This window comes from Gossypium hirsutum, chromosome A01 (genome assembly GCF_007990345.1).
Source record: "Gossypium hirsutum isolate 1008001.06 chromosome A01, Gossypium_hirsutum_v2.1, whole genome shotgun sequence".
In the NCBI taxonomy this organism is placed as follows: Eukaryota; Viridiplantae; Streptophyta; class Magnoliopsida; order Malvales; family Malvaceae; genus Gossypium; species Gossypium hirsutum.
Genome location: NC_053424.1, coordinates 110,970,754 through 110,993,258, shown reverse-complemented (window position 1 = coordinate 110,993,258; position 22,505 = coordinate 110,970,754). Strand labels below are relative to the sequence as shown.

The window sequence follows — 22,505 nt, the reverse complement described above, 5'->3', positions numbered from 1 at the left end:
TCCGGGTAGGGCCCCTTTTTCAATCGTCAACTGGAGGCTCATCCTCGTGGTTTTGGACAATTTCGGCACTAGAATTTTGCTTCCCTCGGCGATGAATATCGCATTAACAAATTCCAAATATCAAAATGAGCATTTGATTGCTTCGTCATCTGTCTCCAAATAGGGTGCATTATTGCTCACAGTTGCAATAATATCCTCCTCAGCCTTGATCGTTATCAACCTCCCCTCCAATACTAGCTTCAATTTTTGAGGCAACGAGGAAGGCACTGCCCCAGCTGAATGTATCCAGGGCCTCCCCAACAAGCAATTGTATGAGGTCTTGATATCCATTACGAGGAAATCCACCTCATACGTGTTTGGCCCGATCCGAAGAGGTACCTCGATTCTACCCATCACCTTTCTCTCCGTGCCATCGAATGCCTTCACGATGTTCTGGCACTCATTCATGTAAGAGCTGTCTATAGGTAATCTGTTCAGCGTGGTCAATGGCAGGACGTTCAAAGCCGATCCATTGTCGATCAGTACGCCTGGCAGCGTATACCCTTTACAGCGTGTGGTGATATGCAGAGCTTTAGTCGACCCCATGCCTCCGGGTGGTATCTCGTCGTCATTAAAAAATATAATTTTCGGCACTTATATTGCTCACCAAATGGTCCAGCTTGTTAACGAAGATATCATTGGCAACATATGTCTTGTTTAAGACCTTCATTAGCGCCACGATGAACTTTCGAGCTTAGAAGTAAGGCCAGCACCGAGATACGGGCTGGTTGTTTACGTAGCTGTTCTACCACATTGTATTCGCTATGCTTTAGGAATTTTAAAAAATCATTGGCCTCCTCTTCGTTAACTGGCTCGTTAACAGGTTTGGTTGCTTTTCCTTTCATTTCCTCAACCACCTGGGCTTTTCTTTTTGTGGGCGGTGCCTCCTCATTCGCCGTATCATAACGTCTCTCGCTACGTGTATAAGAACCCCTGTCTTGATCCCCTCTTGAAGCGTCAATTGGGCTCTCCTTTTCGGGCATCGTCACATTACAATCATAGTTCCATGGGACCTTTTTACTGTCTTTGTAGAGGAAGACTGCAGGTCTTTGGATTATAAACCTTGGTGGCATTTGTACTTCAGCTTTATTATTTTTGGGTCTTGATATGATGACCACAGAGCAGTTAGATGTTTGATTCCGCGCCTTCGATTCTCCCTCCGATGCGTATATATCTCCCTCTACAAGGTTTTTGGCTTCTTCATAAAACTTAATTTCCTTATTGTTCATCATGTTTTGCACTAAGGCTTTGAACTTCACGCAATCTTGGATTTCATGCCCCACCTCGTCGTGAAACTCACAGTAGTTTCTCTCTTCTTCCAATCCTTCCCTCAAATCCAACGCGATCAATCCTCTCTTGGCCATCTCCTTCCATACCCGCCTCAACAGGGTCCTAACTTCTACCACCTTATACTTGGTCTTCTTGTTCCTACCTTCACTTATCCTATTCACTCCTTGGTCGGTATGATTGGGGAGTGGGTTTCCTACTACATTGGGTGTGGCTGGGTCATCAAATCTCACGATCCCCATCTTAATGAGTTTTTCGACTAATTTCTTAAACGCAGCGCAGTTTTTGATAGAGTGCCCTGTGATTCCCACGTGGTATTCACATTGGGAGTTTGTGTTATACCATTTGGGATACGGGGGCTGCAGTGGCTTCAGGTAGAAAGGGGACACCACATGAGCATTGAACAGGTTCTGGTACAACTCCCTATACGTCATGGGTATAGGGGTGAATTGTGGCCTTTCTGTGTTCTCCCTCGCGTTGGATTCTTGTCTTACAAAGCTTTGCTGATTGGAGGTCACCGTCTTGGGTTGATTTACGGTGAATGACTTGGACTGATTCTTGTTGAATGTGCTCGTGTTGTTCACTTCATTGTTTCTTTTCCTCGGGGGCAACTTCTTGGCACTCTCTCTATATTCTATCTTACCGCTCCTCACAGTATTTTCGATCATTTCCCCCGTCATCACTATGTCGGAGAAGCTTTTGGTGGCGTTTCCCAACATATGAGTGATAAAAGGGGCCTTCAAGGTGTTTATAAAGAGTATCGTCGTCTCCTTTTCTAGAAGTGGTGGCTGAACTTGTATGGCCACCTCTCTCCATCTTTGTGCGTACTGTCTGAAGCTTTCATTCGATTTCTTCTCCATGTTCTGGAGAGTGATTCTGTCAGGGGTCATGTCCGTCACATGATTGTATTGCTTCATAAAGGCCTGGGCCAGGTCCTTCCACGAGTTAATTTTAGAGTGGCTTAATTGGTTGTACCACTTAGACGCTGCTTCGACCAGACTATCTTGAAAGCAGTGGATTAATAGCTGGTCATTGTTAACATATCCCGTCATTCGCTTGCAGAACATAGTGATGTGGGCTTCAAGGCATTTTGTTCCATTGTATTTCTCGAACTCGGGTATTTTGAATTTGGGGGGAAGAACTAAATCTGGGACCAAACTCAGGTCCTTGGCATCAATCCCTTGATGGTGATCTGTGCTCTCTATGGCTTTGAATTTCTCCTTAAGCCATCTACACCATTCTTCTAATTGTTTTTGCTAATCCATCATCGCCTTTTTTTCTTCAGCAACTTCATCCAAATCGGGAACGGGTGGATAGTTCGGGTTGTTGACAAAGTTAGAGCCTGAGCCGGCTTGGAAGCTCATCGGAATTGAAGCTCCAGCCTGAACTTGCTGGGGCATGATTGTGACTGATGGTTTTTGTAGGTTAATCTCGAGCTTCATTGGTATAGGCTTCGGAGTAAAGCCAGAGGGGTATTAGAGATCCTCATTAGTTCCCTCAACTTGGTCCATGGGGCCCTTTCCCTTATCCATTCCTCCCAACAGCAATTTGGATAACTGGGACATCATTTCTCTCTAGGACTCCATCATTTGCTCCTTCATCTCTCGTTGAATCTTGGCTAGCTTCTCTTGCATCTAAGACTGCATTTGGTCTTGCATGTCCTTTTGTATTTGCCCCAATTTCTCGAGTCTCTTATCCATTGATTTTTTCCTTGTACCGTAGGGGTGTGTGGTTGGTTGGTTTTCGTTGGTTTCCAGGTTACTGAAATAATTTTTAATTAATTAATTAGAAAACTCTTGTGGCCTTTAATGCATAATGATATGATGCAATGCAAATACATGAATGCAAAGGAGGCATCAATTTTGATTCAATTACCCTTAGAAAATTTCACTTGAAAATAAAATCTTTTACATAAAGTTGAGTTACAAATAAAATTTCACTCTAACACTCAAAGTCCTAATTTTTCTAAGCAACGAGGCCAACTCTTGTCCGCGATCCGACTCCAACTCATACTTCACGCTCAGTGTGTCTGCTTGAACCGTTAAAGTTTGCAAGTAGTTCGCTACCTCCCGAATCTGGGTTATGGCTTCCCCCATAAGGTAATCTCTATTTCTAACTTGGTCTTGCGCATGGTGAAGCTGCCCTTTCCAACGATCCTCGTTTGCCTTGAAAAACTGGATCCGCATTTCACAGTTTTGCAGTGACGCCTCTAACTCTTCTATTCTTCCTTTCATTTCTTCTATCTTGTTCAAGCTCGCCCTCAACTCTATTGCGGTGTTGCGGTTTCGGTACTGATGTAGAGACTTCTCGAGTTCTGCCACTCTAGCTTTTAATTCCCCTCGCTCATTTTTGCTTTCCGACAGACTCTTCTCCAAATCTTCGTTCCGTGCTTGAGCTTCTCGGAATTTCCTTTCCCACCCGTCGGCATTGGCTTTTTCTTCTCAAATTTCATGGCGCCATTGTTTGGAAGTTTTACCTAAACCTGCAGTCCTCATAGATAAGCGTAGCTTCTTGTAGTCTGTCTTCAAGCTATCTAGGTCCTCTTCGGCCTTAGTTTTTCCTTTTCTCCACTTCTCAGCCTCTGACCTTTGAACATCAGCGTCTAATCTTAGGTGCATCTTCTCTTCCTCCAATTGTTCGATCTTCTTCCCAAGCTCCAAACTCTTCTTCTTGAAATCTTGCCTTATAATTTCCAATTCCGATGGGGCGACTTGTAATTGTTCCCTGATAGGTCGAGCATTCTCAAAGCTTGGCCTAGGAATATTATCATTAATCCTCTTCTTAAACCGCTCGCTATACTCGGGCGTTACCATGGAACCGACGGCTAACCTTTTCATCCAACAAGTTTGCTTCCAAGCATCCAATAACTCCCGAACTCTCTTCTTATAGTAGCACCTTTAAACGAGAATTCACTCTGAGAAAGTCCATAGGTCGTGGGTACAAACTGCCTCGATTTATATTGTCTCAAGGCTAGCAGTGGAGTATACCCGGTAGCTCCCCAAATTCCTAACAACGGCACCCAATAAAAGTTACCACATCGGTACATGATCATATCAGGAACCATCCAATAAGCTCTCCACTTGATATCTCCCTCCTTGAGGTTCTGAAGAATGTCTATCCACTTCTCCTCCAAAATATCCTCTCTCCTTGGTATAGCTGCCTCTTCTTTTAACGGGGATTAACCCTCGGAAAAGACCCAATAGGAAACCTTGTCTACCTTCCAAAAGTGCCCGTGAAACCATGCCATCAATAGTTGTGCGCATCCAATGAACCGTCATTCGCCTGACTTCCGATATGAGCTCAAAGATCTGAACGTTTCTGCCAATATCGCCGGTACCGGTGTGATTCCTTTTTCAAGGCGATCGAACAAGTCAATCACCACTTCGTCCACGTGCCTCAAAGCCTTAGGAAAAATCACTAATCCGTATATGCTTAAGGCAAAGACGTCGACCCTCTTTCTTTCGTCTGGATGCGTCAAGATCAAATCTTGCAAATTCTCCCAAGGGATACATTTGCTATCTCCTTTTTGCTGAATCCGAGTAGTGACCCAAGGCTCGCTCATCCCAGAAATACTTATCAGTTTCTTCACGAAAGTTTGACTGCTAAAAACCCTGGCGTAAGTCTTCCGGACCTAAATTTTTGGACACCTGAGCAAAGCAGTGTATTCCTCCATGGTAGGTACCAAATCCACTTCTTCAAAAGTGAAACACTTGTACGCAGAATTCCAAAACTGCACCAAGGCTCGGAACAAATGCTTATCCACTCTAATGTCTAGCAGGTAGGATATGTCACCATAGCTTTGGTAAAACAACTGCTTGATCCCTTCATCCCAACTAGCCCAAATGTCTCTCAACTCTTGCAGCTCATTCTGTACTACATTGACGCGAGTGAAATCCTGCAGCTTCGATACATACCCTTCTGCCAAGCTATCCCCTTTTTCTGATTGTAGCCTCTCTGACCATGCACGAACGGCCGCATTATCCTCGACTTTACTAAGAAATTCATTCTCCATGTCAAACTTTCTAACTTAGTAATTAAATACGGATTAACAGCTCCTTTAGTATGCAATGTCATGCAAAAAAGACAATCAAAACAAAACATCGGTTAGTATCAAATAATAGCGATAGAATGCAAGCACATAAACGATGATTATAACGCATATATGGGTAAGTACTAGGGCTTGACGCGGCTCCACCCAAGGATAGCTCCTAAGGACTTTCTACATGTGGCTCGGTTCTAGAGTAAGGGTACCCGAACCAGCAGATTTCTTAATCCTCACCCATTATAGGCTCATATAGATCGAGTTTGGTTCGGGGGGATACATTTCCCTATGACCATACGGAGATGAAAATCTCACGAATCATAAGTACGGGTGTACCCCGGAAGCAATCCACTAGCCCATGCGAAGATGAAACCTCACGAAAGCGTAGTTTCTTACTCCCACTTAGAAGGTGTGACCACAGCGGTCATGTAATGAAATGCAGTACTATTCTACAAGACCCGCACCAAAACAAACATACAATCCAATGCAATTGAAAGATACATGATTTTTTTTTAAAATAAATTTTCGGTCTTTAACAAAAGGACAGTAAATAATCGATTGTTATGGCTCGACTCTCAACCAGTCCCCAGCGGAGTCGCCAAGCTGTCGAAACCATCCCTTTTTCAAATATTTTAAAATTTTAAAATTTTAAATTTAATGAAAATACGGGGGGTTGACTTTTGGAAAAACAAAACATGGAGTCGCCACTGATCCTTTGTCTTGGTGTGATCGGGTCACCTAAGGATTTACTTATTTCAATAAAACATTTTGGTTTACTAAAACAACGATCCTGGTCTACGGAAATACGAGAAAACGGGCTCGGGAGTCAGTTACGTATGAGGAAAGATTAGCACCCTCACTACGCCCAAAATTGGTACCAAATCGATTAGATATTGTCCTTATGTCTAAAATAAAAGAGTTTTTGAAATGTGGTTCTTTTTAATAACATGCGAGTAACCTGAGTTGGTTACCAAAAACTTTCTTGTTTCGACATCTGAAAGTTTAAGATTTGAAAATTACAAAAGGATGCCCAGCTATTTGATCCAACGAAAAATCGAAACCCAACACAGTAGGGCACGATTCATCGAGTTTCCAAACATTGGACATTGCCTCGCCTTAGAAAATATGAGTGAAATTCCAAAGAGATATTCGATTATTTTGAACAAACGAGAGATTGCAACCCAGCACAATAGGGCACTATTCCTCGAATTGCCAAATATCGAACATTGCTTTCATTTTTAAGAGTCTTTAGAAAATGTGAGTGAAATTCTGAAGGGATCTTCAATTGTTTCGAACTAATGAAAAAGCGCAACCCACCGCGATAGGGCACGATTCTCAAATCGCCAAACATTGAACATCGTCTTCGTTTTAAAGTGTTTTTAATAAACATGAGTGAGAATATAAAGAAATATTCAATTGTTTTGAGAAAACGAGAGATCACAACCCAGCACGATAGCGCATGATTCTTGAATTGTCAAACGCCGAATATTGCTTTCGTTTTAAAAAAAAATTAGAAGACATGAATGAAATTTTGAAGGAATATTTGATTATTTTAAGCAACCGAGAAATTGCAACCCAGCACGTTAGGGCACGATTCCGCGAATTTCTAAATATCGCACGTCACCTTCGTTTTAAAGAATTTTTAAAAGGCATGAGTGAAATCTTGAAGGGATATTCGATTATTTTGAGCAAACGCGAAATTACAACCCAACACGTTAGGGCACTATTCCGCGAATTGCCAAATATCGGATTTCACCTTCGTTTTAAAGAATTTTTAAATGGATACTTATAAAACTAGCTTAAAACATATTAATGCATTTTTGAAATGAGACGAAATTAATTATAAAGATTTGAATTTTATTAAACCACATTTCAAAAATCAAATGGAAAATGATGAATGAGGTAATATGCACATACGAGATACAATGCTTAACGAATGAAGATATTAATCAACTAGTAGAACAAGCAATTGAATATAAATAATCTAGAAATTATAGCCTAATTTCAATCATGTACGATGAGTAATTAACAATTCAATAAGATGGATACCATGCAAGGAATATACATATATATAAAACAACTAATAGAGCATACGCAAAATAAAATGGAATTTAGAAGTCAAAGTGGTATAAGATTAATAAACTCGTGCTATATAAGTTGACAAGCTTGAATAGAAACTAGGAACATACATAACTATTGAAATAGATTAGAAAATGAAAGTTTGAATTAAATCATATGTAAAATAATTTAAACAAAAATTCATTTAAAAGTTGACAAAGTATATGATAATTTAGATAAAATATGATGCAAAAGAAGGATAAAGATGCGCAAAATAGATTTATGAAACATATGTACATGCAAGTTTATTATAAAAAGAACATGAGATTAATGATAAGATATATAAATTTTTAAAATAATCTAAAAATTATACACACCCCTATATTAAAACATTTAAATGATAGGTTATATAAAATACAAAAGCATTGTAATATAAAGAAACAAAAAAATAATAATGATTTTAATTGAAAGAGTTTCTAAAATTATTTCATATATACATAAAGAAAATATTTGATAAATCACAAAGAAAAGCATTTTAAAATAAAAAATCTATTAAAGTAATAAATGTGTTAGTACGTATATATATACATGTAAATACGTGTAAATTTATATAGAAAATGATAATATGTATAGGTTTAGTAATGTACATGAATCAAATACATGTACTTATATAAGTGAATATAAAATAACTTAAATCTTATGTAAAACATATATACAAAGTATACTTGAATAACAAAAAATATATATTAAAATACGAGGATAGAGTCAAAAGTCATTATATGTATGAAAATACATTAATTTTATCATAAAATATATATACATCTATGTGTATGATAATATGGAGACATTATGATGGCGATTAAAAAAGAAACAAAAGAAAATCATTAAATTAATTTAAAACACAAAAAAAGCAAATAACGAAAATCAAAAGATGTTGAATGTATTTTAAAAATGATGGACCATAAAATAAATTAGAAGGAAATCCAATTAAAATAGAATAAAAATGAAAAGGGGAAATTATGAAGCAATGAACTATTAAAAAAGAGGACCAGTGTGTAACGTGTATGAAGGCGCATGGCTCAAGTCTGGAAATAATCCAGACCCCAAAACGCAGCACTGAGGCATGGACCAAAATGCAAACACGCGCAAACAACTGGGCCGAATTTTAAAAAACACAATACGAATAAGAGCCGATTTGCACCCAATGTAAAAGGGGAAGGACTGATAGTGCAATAAAACCCTTACCGCCCAAAACACACGGGTCATAGGAACCATCGGGTCGGGTCGAGATGATTTAGCTTAAACGACACTGTGTTTGAGCCACCAAACAGACTCTAAATAGTACCGTTTTGTGTCTGTCCTTAAAACTAAAAAGAAAACCCTAAGACTAAGATTCTTGGTTCTTTTAGAACCAAAAGCAAAAGGAAGCCATACGCCCCCTTCTCCACTCGGCCGAATCCAAGGATCCGTGCCGTCCAACCGCCACCACTGCGAACAGGGGAGAACCGCATGTGCGCCTCTCGCTTGGAACCTTGGCCTAAAGGCTATCGATTTCGGCCCCTGAAATCCCTTCTCCGATTTCGATTTTTAGCGAAGGAGATGTGGTCTCCGATGGCTCATACGCGAAGGTAAGTCCCCTCCTCTTCGCTTTATTTACTTTCGAGAAAAAAAACACAAAACAAAGAACAATCGAAAGAAAAAAAGAGGAACGCCCGCAAATATAAATCGAAAAATCACCTTCGAATATAGGTGGTCTTTTCTTTTCTTGTATTGCCTTTTTGCATGTGTAAACGATTACAAGGATGGAACTTTCGGCTTTATAGCCGAAGAAGAAAAAAAAGGAAAATCAAATCGATAAAAAATACAATATTTTCTTTTATTTTCATTTGTTGTTGTGTTTGTTTGTCTTCTTGTAGGTATGGGTGCGTGCTGGCGTGTGTACGGGAGCCATGCTGGCGTACGGAGGCTTGGCGTGGTTGCTGGAGGCGACGTACGGTGCCTGGAGGCTGCAGAGGGTTGCGGCGCAAATGAGAGAGGGATGACCTAAGGTTGCTGAAGTCTTTTGGGCCACTTAGGTTCATTTTAAGTATTGGGCCACTAGATTTGGGCTAGAGGGACTGTTTTGGGTCTTTGGGCTTGATAGGACATTAATGGACTGTTATAATATTTGTTGGGTTTTTAATATACAAATTTATTTATTTATTTATTTATTATATATTTGGGTTTCTAGTGGGCCCGGGAAAATTTGGCCTACTACATGTTACATGGGTTTTTATTTTTGGCACGCATCGCGCGAATATGTGCTAGATAGGACAAGGTTGGCCTCTTTGGAATTTTCTAAACTTATCCTTTTCTCATATTTTACTCCCAAAATTTACATTTAATCTCTTTACCATAATTTAATCATCTATTTTTCTACCAACATAAAAAATAAATTAAAATATTTCAGAAGTCATTATATTATTCAAAAATTTAGAATTTAGTTCCTATATTTTTATTTTTATGAATTTAATCATTTTATTTTTCAAAGTTCAAGTCTAATTGTTGTTGTTAAGTTTGTTGGTGTGATATTTTGTAATAAAAAAAAACTCACTTAATAGCAATATAACTAAAAAAAATGACATTGGAATGAATCTGAATGTAACAAAATAATTTTAACAGGTTAACAGTTGACATAAATTTTGAAAATTGAAAAGTAGAAGGACTAAACTCCTAGAAATAAAAATACAGGTACTAAATTCTAAATTTACAAAGAGTACAAAAACTTATCACATCTTTAACGAAAAAATAAATCCAATATAATGAGTTGGAAAGGATATTTTTACAAATATAGATATATATATATATTATCATTTTTTGGACAATAAGAAGGATAAAGCCATAACTAGACTAGACGAGGCCAAATCATTCTAGAGCAGTCATTATGTAGCCTTTGAAAAATTTTATCTGGGCCTAGAGGTCTTGAAAATGTCGTTGTTGCCAGTCCATCGATGACTCAGTTACCCTCTCTGAATACATGTGTAACATGAATCATTCAAGGACGTTGAAGTATATCTTTAATTTCTCGTATCACGACTGAGGGTTGTTACAAAATTAGTCCAGACTGATTAAATAAATTATTAAAAATTTACATAAATAAAAAAACTTAGTTTAATCAATTTTTCAACTCCATTCAATTAATACGTATTTATTTATAAGTGAATTGGTTGAACCATATGTCCCAAATCGATGTTTCGGCCGATCCGAACTTATTCCAAAAACTTCGGTTTTATGAAACATTGCTAGTTAAGACATTGACTTTGGAATAGCAGAAAGAAAAAAGGATAAACAAGAGTTGCAATCAGAAACTGTAAGAAAACCGCGCTAGACACTGCTGAATGATAGAACTTTTTAGTGTTTTTCTACTAAAATTTACAATCAGATTTGTGATCTTGGACTACAAAAAACAGAAATAGCAGGAAAATCAAGAAAAGAAAAATCTGGGAAACTTAGTAATTAAGGCACTTTTGTTTAGGCTCTGGACTAGTATATTGGGATAGGTGTTAGGGAAAATTTGATTCTACATATTAATCCCCATTGTTTCCTCATATTTCATCATCAACAATAATTGTCTTAAATAGACTTTGGAAGGCAGCTATTTTACTCATCTAATCCAAAAAAAATTAATATTTACAAAAATGACCCTGGTTCAAAAATATTCACTAAAATTACTTGAAATGAACAGTAAATTTGGGTTTTGGGAACCCAATGGCCGGCACTACCTAGTGTTTTGGCCTCATGATTGCTTAATGATTGTGTCAGGCTTTAAAAAAAAATTTTTGAGTTTAGGAACCCAATGGCCAGCACCAGAGTTTCTTTTTTTTAAATCGTATCATACTAGTATACAAAAATATCAATATTTTAAAAAAAATTGGTCCTGGCCACTTAATGACTGACACCAGACACATTAAAAAATTGTGCTGGCTAGTAGATAGCCGGCACCATGTACAATTTTTGCTTCCCAAGACACTTTTTTTTTACTTTGGGACACTGATGGTCGACACCAATGTATTTTAAAAAAAATTGTAAAATTTTGGCTCCCAATGCATTTTTTTGGAGCACTAATGATCGGCACCAGTGTATTTAAAAAAAATTTAAGTACAATTTAGGCTCCCAATGCAAATTTTTTTGGAACACTGATTGCTGGCACCAGTGCATATAAATTTTTTTTCGAGGTGTTAGCTATGTAATGGCTGGCACCAAGTACAAGTTTCAGCTCCCAATGCATTTTTTTTTATTTTGGAACATTGATGGCCGACTTTAGTATATTTAAAAAAAAAAATTTGGGTGTTGGCCATGTAATGGCCGGTACCAAGTACATTTTCGCCTCCAAATGCATTTTTTTTTACTTTGGGACACTGATGGTTGGCACCACATGACCGACACCAAGTACATTTTTTGCCTCCCAATGCATTTTTTTTACTTTGGGACACTGATGGCTGGCACCACCTTTTTCGGGTCTCGAAATCTTTTTTTTTAATTTTGGGACAACGACGGCCGGCACGAAGTTTATCACATTAAAAAAAATTATTTTTTCTTATTTTGGAACATAGATGGCCGACACCAAACCTTATATATAGTGGGTGATTTGGGTTGTGATAGTGTAAATGGATGAGAAAATTCTTTTTGAGAGAACCATCAAAATGAGAGTGTTTTGTAGTATATCGTCAAATGAGTTTTTTGAAGTGGATTGTAGTAAGAGTTTTTCGTAATGTACAACCGAATTTAGGGATTGAATTATATACTATCATATCCACCCCAAAGGTTATACCATTAAGGATTGGATGACTTTCTGCGCCATAGATGGCTAACCGAGATGTCCGATGCAGATGAATATTATCTATGGTGCCATAGCGTTTATTCCAAAACTTATAAGTGGGGTATTGATGCAACGTAGACTTCATTCAAGCAGAAGATGACTAATTGTGAAGAAACTACTATTCAAAATAATTGTATTATTTCTTTAGAATGTTTGTATTTTTTTTACACCTGTAAATTTAATGTAGTTGTTTAGGATTTAAGGTTTCATTTTTTATTTTCGTGTATTAATTTCTTAGAATGTTTGTATTTTTTTATATTTTTAAATTTAATGTAGTTGTTTAGGATTTAAGATTTCATTTTTATATTTTTGTATATTAATTTCTTAGAATGTTTGTATTTTTTTACATCTATAAATTTAATGTAGTTGTTTAGGATTTAAGGTTTCTTTTTTATATTTTCGTGTATTAATTTCTTAGAATGTTTGTATTTTTTTGTATCTGCAAATTTAATTTAATCCGTATTATATGTAGTTTGAATTTAAAATTTTCGTGTATTAATTTTACCCATGTGTTTGTAGTTTGTTGGGTGTTTAAATTTAATTTAGTGGGTATTATTTTTGTTTGAATTTTATATTTTTTTGTATTAATATTGTAGAATGTTTGCATTTTATTGTGTCTGTAAATTTAAATTGTCGTGTATTATTACTTATTCGAATTATATATTTTTTATTAAATATTTTGAAGTCATTTATTCAAACAAATAATTATTTTAGAGAAGTTAAACTAATATTAAAAATAGAATAATTACAAAATAAAGTAAATATTTACTGATCTCGGTGACGTCCTCAGCGCTAGTGTGTAACGGTCCGGATGCCTCCGTCGACTATGTCGTGCACCTTGCTGAGACGTTTGTTAATTGCTTGATTCGGCCTCTGGTGTCTCGCTCGGTGTACTTAGAAAAGTAGTATAATCATATACAACATAATCGGGAGTTAAGGGGTATTGCATGACCGGAGGTGTCGATGGAAAAATATTCTCAGTAGTAGGTGTATGTGCTTCTCGATCGAGCTCCGAATGGTATGAGGACGATCCAGACCATGTCGAATGTTGAGGCTTAGGGTCGTCACAAAAAATATCCTCAAATGATGGAGGAAATTGGGCTCGGGCTTAGGCTTCAGGTGGTGTGATGACGAGCCGAATGCTTCATATTGGGGCTCGAGATCGGGGTTCGAGGCAAAATCAGTTTTGGTGTTCCTGAATGGCGAAACTTGGTTATGGCGCGATCGTACGTTCCTCTGTTGCCATCAGGAAGATTCCAGTTGCGCGCCTTCCGGGATCAACATATAATGACCTTGGAATATAAAGGGCTTCCCGTGTGCCATATACCATTCTGCGTACTCGCACGTAAAGAGAACCCTCCCTCTAAGACATACGAGGGAGGGCGCCTCGAATGTCGATCATTCCACAAAAAGATATATGGTTCATGTTTTTCCACCCAATTTAAAGTGTCCCGACCTGAACCTTCTTTTGTCCATTCCTTGGACTTTTGTGATGTCAACGAGAGGGTTCAAGATAGGTTGTACGCAACCGAACTGCCTCAATACCCAACCTCTATCGTGTCACTCCACCATATGGAAATGAATCAACGGTACATTTGACACGAACAACTGTTGCTGCTTGATAACCTATGATGGTATGAGCACCGCAATCCATTCTTCAACATATGACATCCATAAAAACTACATAATATAAACAACACGTTATCAGTTAATTTTTTCTAGTGCAATTATTGTATTTAAAAAAGAAAGATTCGGAAACGTATTTTACGTCATCCCCAGAATGAGTCTCTATTATCATACGGTACACAGGTACGGTGAACGATCGCCCGATTCCCAGTATAGTTGCCCATCTAAAAAAATAAATAAATTATCAGATTATTTTTTTCCATACAAAAATGAGTATACTATAATATACAATTAAAAAATAGATGGAAAAATTAAACTATATATTTACCTGTTCACAAGTGGCCACACATACGTTTGGTGGCTCACTATGCTAGAAATGACATTCGGTATAACGTCCAAGACTGCAGTAGAAGGCAGCAACCGCCCATAATTTTCGTAGATGGCTTTGTCGTTAGACAAAGCTCGCGGTATAAGCATGCCAACATAGCAGAGCCCCAACTAAATCTTTCGGTAAGCTCGAAATCCTCTAGTAACGGGTGATACCTGATGTGAACTTTATTTTGATTTGAAGTCCGACAATAGTATCCCACCTATAAGTTGTAGAATGAACGCTCTAGCAGCGTAGATAATGTCCATCTGCGTTGGACTGCTCACAAGATGCTGAAAGTTTTCTCTTAACCAAGTAAATTTAATATAGGTTAATCGTCTTTCCTCATCGTTGGGGAGCACTCTTCCAAGTAACCGCTCGCAAGTGCCCCACGGGTCGAGCACTTTTCCAAGCCCAGTCACTATTTCATCGTTTATAGACAGCCCTAGTTGGACTGCTATGTCTTGCAGTGTAATAGTTACCTCCCTACACGGGGAGGTGGAACGTATGTGTCTTCGGGCGCCATCTTTTAACTAAGGCAGATATTAAATATGCCCGCAACTCAGATATCTAAATGTACTCAACTACCCCAAAACCCGCGACATTAAAATACGGCAAAAATCTTCGATCGAAAAAATAATCGGGATCATGCAACCGGGGTCTCACAATTTGGTACAAATCTTGTGTTTATAATAAATATAGAATGTTATATTTTTCATTTAAAAAAGAATTTAAAAGATCCATAGAATGATCAGTGGTGGTCGATAGTGGTTGATAGTGAACGACGGTTGTCGGAGGTGTTTGGAGGTGATCGGTGGTTGCCGGTCACAGAGGATGGTAGCGGTCAACGGTGAGCGACAGTTATCGGCTGTGGTCAGCAGTTTTGGGTTGAAGTAGCCCATATATAATGGGGGACCATAGTGGCTGAGCAGGGGCAAAATTGAAAATAAAACTTGTTTTAAATTGGCCAGGCTAGTGCCGGCTAATGGAAGGCCAAATTGGCTCTGGTCAATGCTGACACAGGCACAGGTCCTATCCTTTCAACATTTTGTTTTTTCATTTCATTTCATTTCCCTTTTTTTTTCTCATTTCATTTCATTTTCATCTTCATTTCATTAAAAAAATTTCCATTTAAATTTATTTATTTCTCATTTCAATTTATTTCTGATTTCAGTTTTTGTTTTCATTTAAATTTATAATTTATTTTCATTTAAACTTTCATTCCATTTCATAATTATCATTTCATTTCATTTCATATTCATCACAAATTAGATTTCATTTCATATTCATATTTCATTTAACATTTCATTTGATTAATTTTTTCATTTAAATTTATTTTTTCCTAATATACAATTTTTTTTCATATTAATCACAACTAGTCTCATTTCAAGTTATCTTTTTTCAATTTATTTCATTTTTTTTATATTAATTAGAAGTAGTCTAAATATCAGGGTCATTTAAAATTTTTATATTTTATTTAAAAAATTTTCTCAATTTAAATATCATTTCATTACAAAATTTTAAATTTCATTTAAATTCAAAATCTTTCTCATTTCATTTTTTTCTGAGTTTTTTAGGCCTGAAATATTGGGTCAAATCCTAGGCACTAGGTCTGTTGGTGCCAGCCACTAATATACCGCAGGCCTAACAAGTCCTTTCATTTTTTTTTCATTTCATATTTATATTTCCATTTCATTTTTATTTGTATTTTCATTTCATTTCATTTACATTTCCATTTCATTTAAATTATTTTTTTTCCATTTAAATTTAATTATTTCTTATTTCAAAATTTTTATTTTCATTTTAGTTTTTGTTTTCATTTAAATTTATAATTTATTTTCATTTAAACTTCCATTCCATTTCATAATCATCATTTCATTTTATATTCATTTAACATTTCATTTCATTTCTTATTCATTACAAATTACATTTCATTTCATATTCATATTTCATTTAACATTTCATTTCATTAATTTTTTTCATTTAAATTTATTTTTTTCCTAATATACGAAATTTTTTTCATATTAATCACAAGTAGTCTCAATATCAGAGTCATGTAAAATTTTTCATATTTTATTTAAATTTTTTCTTAATTTAAATATCATTCCATTACAAAATTTTACATTTCATTTAAATTCAAAAAATTTCTCATGTCAATTTAATTGGTTTTTTTTTGAGTTTTTTAGGCCTGAAATGTTGGGTGAAATCCTAGGGACTAGGCCTGCTATTGCCGGCCACTGATACTCTATTTCCCAGGCCTGCCGCAGGCCTGACCTAACATGTCATTTCATCTTTTTCTTTTTTCTTTTTTTCATTTCATTTCATTTCCATTTCCATTTTATTTAAATTATCTTTTTTCATTTAAATTTATTTTTTTTCTCATTTTATTTAAATTATTCTTTTTTCCATTTAAATTTAATTTTTTCTCATTTCATTTAAATTATCTTTCTTCCTATTTTAATTTAATTTTTTTCTCATTTCATTTAAATTATCTTTCTTTCCATTTTAATTTAATTTTTTCTCATTTCATTTAAATTTAATTTTTTTTCTCATTTCATTTAAATTATCTTTCTTTCCATTTTAATTTACGTTTTTTTCATATTAATTTTTCTCTCATTGTAATTTATTTCATTTTAATGTGTTTTAAATTAAATATGTATGTATATTGTATTATATTTAATCAACTGTATAATTTGAATAAAGTATATCATTTCTATAATTTTTCATATTTTTACAATGTTTTTACTAGAACATGTGCTCAAGAATATATCATTCGTCATCTTTGAGTCTGACATTATGAGACAATTGACCGAAAACATAGACATGATGTGGGCAAGTTGATCGGTTGTGTCTAGATGTTCGACACACAGTGCACAGTTTGGGTTCACCCGTCTCCCTGACGTCCATGTCATTTCAAATTCTCGTCGATTATGGTAAAACTTTAGGATGTTTACGGAGACTACGGTCAAACACCATCTCGAAAGCAGGCGGTGGAACTTCCCAGTTTGAGATATCGGGCATTACAGGAAATTTGTTCCCCCATATATACAATATGCATTGCAATGTGTAGATCTTGTTTATGAATTGTTCAACATTTAAGTTTGCTCTCACACACGCTGCATGAACATGTGCACATTGATATTGAAAAGTCTAAAATATCCCGCACTCGCATCACCTGTTTCGCAGATCAATTGCATACGACTTAGGTAGAAGACCCGAACGACAATCGATGTACTCTTGAACTCAAAAATTTTCCAAGCCGCGTGAATCCAATTCTACGTTCATTGTTTGTGCTATTCGACTATTTACTGCCATGGCCTTTTGGACGGCCTCAACATACACATGCTCGGCCTCGATCTGTTTAGCTTGTCTCAACCTCATCCTAGGCATCAATGTGACCAACATATAGAATGTTGCCGAGAAAATAGCAGAAATCAACAGATGACGTGTGCACCTCAATACAAAGTTGACTGGCTCTACCAGGTTGGTCTTCATCTGCCCATACTGAAACCCCTCATCATAACTTTGAGTCAATTGCCAGTTTTCCATGCTACCCAACTATGTCCAGAGATCTGTTAGTAAAGATGACATCTGAGATTCAAGCCTCGCGAACCTTTTCCTAAATCTTCGCAGTTCTAACTCATGAACTGCGTATGCAATTTGGAATCAATATTTTGAAAACTTACAGGCTAAAAAAAATTGAAAAGGAATTTTTGAAATAAATACAATTTTTTTTACCCATGTTCATGAGTTCCTTTTTTCCAATCTTTATTTTTATAACCTCTGTGGAAGTTTGCCGCGATGTGCCAAATGCAACAAACAGACCTCTACGGAATCCACAATCGCCTTATCGCAGCAAGTAATTCTTTCAATCTATCTGATATAAGGTAAATGTTTCCTTCTCTGACAATGTGTCTCCGTAGATTTCTGAGGAAAAATTGCCAAGACTCGAAGCATTCACGCTCCACGATGGCGAAAGTGATTGGAAGCACATTTCTGTTGTTGTCTTGTGTAACAACAATCAGGAGTATTTGCGTGTATTTACTGTACAACCAGGTCTCGTCCAACTGCACCATTGGCTTGCAGTAAGGGAAGGCCCTAACACACAGCTCGAACGTCCAAAAAAATCGGTGAAAAACTCGTTTCCCTGATTGTATCTCTCCGTCCGAGCCTTTATACGACAGTGTTTACAAATCAGTCACTGTCCAAAGGTACATACTCCTGCATCCCAGCTATCCATCCTTGAAGCTCATTGTATGATGCATCCCAGTCACCATACAACTTTCGCATCGCCATTTGCTTTGCCCACCATGCCTTTCGGTATGACATTTTATACTTGAGTCGAGCTTGCATGTCCGCAATAAGGACTGACACCTAAATGGTAGGCGACTCTTTCAGTAAATGGATGATGCAGTTGCATATAGTTTTTGCATCTAACTTTCAATGGTCTTACGACATACGAGTAGACGTGCATGTGTGTAGACCTTCTAGTTTCCTTATCATCCACATCTGTGTCCATTGCATTAATGCGGCTCGAACATGCCAGTTACAACCACTTTAGGCTTTCCAATATTCTCTTACGTACAAAGACTGCGTTGACTTTGTTACTTTATAATCCACACCTAACTTCAAGCTAAGTTATTTTATAGCATTTAAACAGTCTTTTTTGTTATCGAATTGTTGTCCTACAAACAACTCTTCATCGTCGAATTCATCGTCGAATTCATCATCAAGTAGGTGAGCCGACACAATGTTTGTATATTCCGGGAACTCACATGCAAGAGCCGCATCAGGATCCACATCGGTCATGAAAGACCCTGGATTATTTCTTATAACTATACTAAGGCCCGTGTTCCCAGTCGAATGGGAGTTTGCATTTTTACCCTCCACCAACCCTTCCTCATCTACGTCTTCAATGATGTAATCCAAATTGGGGTCACTGAAATCATCGTTGGGATCACGGTGAGATTGATCATCATTATTGGACCCTTCATCTCCATCTTCTATAGTGGCCAACACCTTTGGATGGATCTCTAGACAGTACACGAGTTTGGGATGTTATATGAACATCTATTGGTGTTTGGATTTTCGAGAGTTGGCATTGACCATCCAAAACTTGACTGATCTTCCCAGGAGACGTTAAGATCGAATTCAATTCCAAAGCGTTGGCTTGCTGGAATTACAACTTGAATGAGATCTGGTTCAGCTATCTCTACGAACAATTCAACCGGGCTGCGATTTTCTATCTCAGAGGGGAAATAAATTGCTATCATTGTTACTAGATCATCACCATCTTCAAGCTCCATTTCTGAGAACTTGATCGGATTTGTTGAAACCGAAAATTTGTAAAAGAGTTTCAACATTTGCTTTCTGCAACAGGTTGCTATTTTTGTATTGATTTTTCATTTTAAATTCGCCAGCGAAACACGCTTGTTGAATCTCATTCCTATTTTTTTCCTACTTTGAATTACACAGTCTTCTTCAGTTGTATTTATCATTTCTCCATCGAATTAAACATAAACAAACAAAATTTGGGAACTTATCTTAAAATTTTTTTGCTTCTTTCTTAACAAAGAAAAAAATAATATTTTTAATCTAGATTTTCAATTAATAAAGCAAAGAAAAACTCAAATGGAAGACAAAACACCTATATATATCTGATAAATTTGGAAGACATAAAATTTTTTTTAAATGACACTGGTGCTAGCCATCAGTGTCCCAAAATAAAAAAAAATTCAGTTGGAGCCGAAAATTGTACTTGGTGCCGGCTATCTACTGGCCAGCACCAAAATTTTATTTATTTATTTATTAAATGTATGGCCTGCACCCAATTTGTTTTTTTAAATACACTGATGCCAACCATCAATGTTCCAAAAAAATTGCATTAGGAGCCGGAATTGTACTTGGTGCCAGCCATTACATGGCCAGCACCCAATTTTTTTTAAATTACACAAGTGCCTGCATCAGTGTCCCAAAGTATAAAAAAAATGTCTTGGGAAGCAAAAATTGTACCTGGTGCTGGCCAGTAGCAAAAAAAAAATATTTTAATATGTTTGGTGTTGGCTATTACGTGGCCAAAACCAATTTTTTTAAATATTGGTATTTTTGTATACCAGTATGATACGATTTAAAAACAAATACCCTGGTGTCAGTAATTAGGTTCCCAAACTAAAAAAAAATCATTTTTTTTAAAGCCTGACACAATCATCAGGCAATCATAGCGCCAAAACACTAGGTAGTGCCGACCATTGGGTTCCCAAAACCCAAATCTACTGTTCATTTCAGGTCATTTTGGTGAATGTTTTTGAACCAAGGTCATTTTTATAAATATTAATTTTTTTGGGTTAGATGGGTAAAGTAGCCTAGGAAGGCTGATATTATATTGAGAAACGATTGATGATCCCAAGCAAGCCCTTGAATTGTTTCCCTACTTTTTCTGCTAATTTTGACGTCAGAGATGAGTGTGGGTGTGTTTGCAAGCTTGGAATTTACACTCTTAAAAGGAACAACAAGATGTACCTGAAGAAGCCACTTCTTACTAAAGGAATAGGGTGGAGAAAGAGCTTAGTGTCAGTGATAGAGTTGCGTTTTCAAATGGAGAAATAAGTAGTTGGAAGCAGTGTTAAGTATTGTGTCAAATATTTCGTGCCTTTTTTCATACTACGCATGTAACACCCCTATACCATGTTCGACTCAAGAAATCTGATATAGGAATATTACATTTGGTGCCAAAGTAATTCTTGGCTAATCATTAATATATTAGAAAATAAAAACGGACATTTGGAATATACTTAATATTTTTCCTAAGTACATGCCATTCTATTCAAAATTTTAAAACATACCATGTTGTTGCTTGAAGATGTGATGAGATGAAAGTTTGCAAATCTCAAAATTCAACTCTTCCAAAATTCCTGTACTTAATCTGCGCACGGAAACAAACTGTACGCTGAGTATACACCAAGTGGTATTACTATAATTCAAATACTTAAGGTAAAATAATATATATACATTAAATCTTACCACTATTTTACCTTTAATAAATCTTTCATGCATTTAAGCTTTAATTTTTAATTTAATAATATGTATTTTAAATGGATTTTCTTCATTTTAATTTATATATCTTCTTACTACATCAATATCTTAATAACCATTTCATAAATCATTATTTCATAAATTTCATTTCTATATCTCAACTCAATAACTTATTCTCAAGAAAATATTCATTTCTATTCATAATCAATCAATAACAATCAGTTATTCAGTACTTTAATATAATCATTCAGTAATCATCAATTATTTAGTAACATCAATCTTACAGTAATTATTTAAACCAAAATTGTTCAATAAAAATAATTATAATTAATTCATATGATTATATTCAATTAACTCATACACTATTTCATTATTTCCTATTCATCCTATTTTCACTTCTTATTTCGATACCTCAATTTCGATTCATATTTCAATTCAGAATTTCACTTTCTCATACTTTCAATAGTTCAATCGGTCAAATTCATTCGATTTTCTCATTTCATTTATTCAACTGATTTCAATATCGATAATTCGATATTTAACAATTTCATGAACCTTAAGTTCATGCTTCAAATCTCATGTCTCAATTCAATTCACAATTCAACTCATAATGTCTTTGTCATACTTTTAATAGTACGATTAATCAAATTTATTTAATTTTCTCATTTCAGTTATTCACCTTATTAACAAACCCAGACATTGGCAGATACATGGATCCAACCAAACACACCAGGATGGCACCCAGTGCATCATCGGATAGTTCGAAGCAAAGTTGACACCCAGTGTCTCATTGGCCTAGCCGAAGTAAAGTGGTACCCAGTACCTCATCGAATCTATTCGGAACTTGAGGTTGAAGTATCCTGAACATTTCCAATCCTATGGCATGCCAACTATATCCGACTTAGCCCGACTAGTTAATAGGGTATTTAATTCACTTTCTCTATTTCAATCAATATTCACATCAATTCCACTTAAATCACAATTTTACTTTCATTTCAAAAATCCACTTTCAAAATCAAATGCACTTTCCATTCACTACTCAAAATACAATACTAACACATATTTCTCATTCAATTCAACTTCATTTTAATTCTCAAATTCTCTTTCAATTTAACAATTCAATCATAATCCAATACTAAAATTTATTTAACAGCCATTTCAATTATCATTCAATTCCATAACAACACTTACCTCAT

General features: G+C 36.0%; 1 protein-coding gene and 1 long non-coding RNA gene across 2 annotated transcripts; one reads left to right on the top strand and one right to left on the bottom strand.

Annotated features, from left to right (window-relative positions):
- Window positions 1-674: 674 nt before the first annotated feature.
- Window positions 675-2,006, bottom strand: LOC107925388 (uncharacterized). The gene has a single exon (XM_016856052.2). The coding sequence runs from the start codon at window positions 2,004-2,006 to the stop codon at window positions 675-677; it is 1,332 nt and encodes a 443-aa protein (XP_016711541.2).
- A 6,629-nt stretch (window positions 2,007-8,635) lies between these two features.
- LOC107925355 (uncharacterized) lies at window positions 8,636-9,628 on the top strand. The gene is made up of 2 exons (XR_001691956.2): window positions 8,636-9,054; window positions 9,343-9,628. It is a non-coding gene; the product is annotated as an uncharacterized lncRNA (long non-coding RNA).
- Window positions 9,629-22,505: the final 12,877 nt, after the last annotated feature.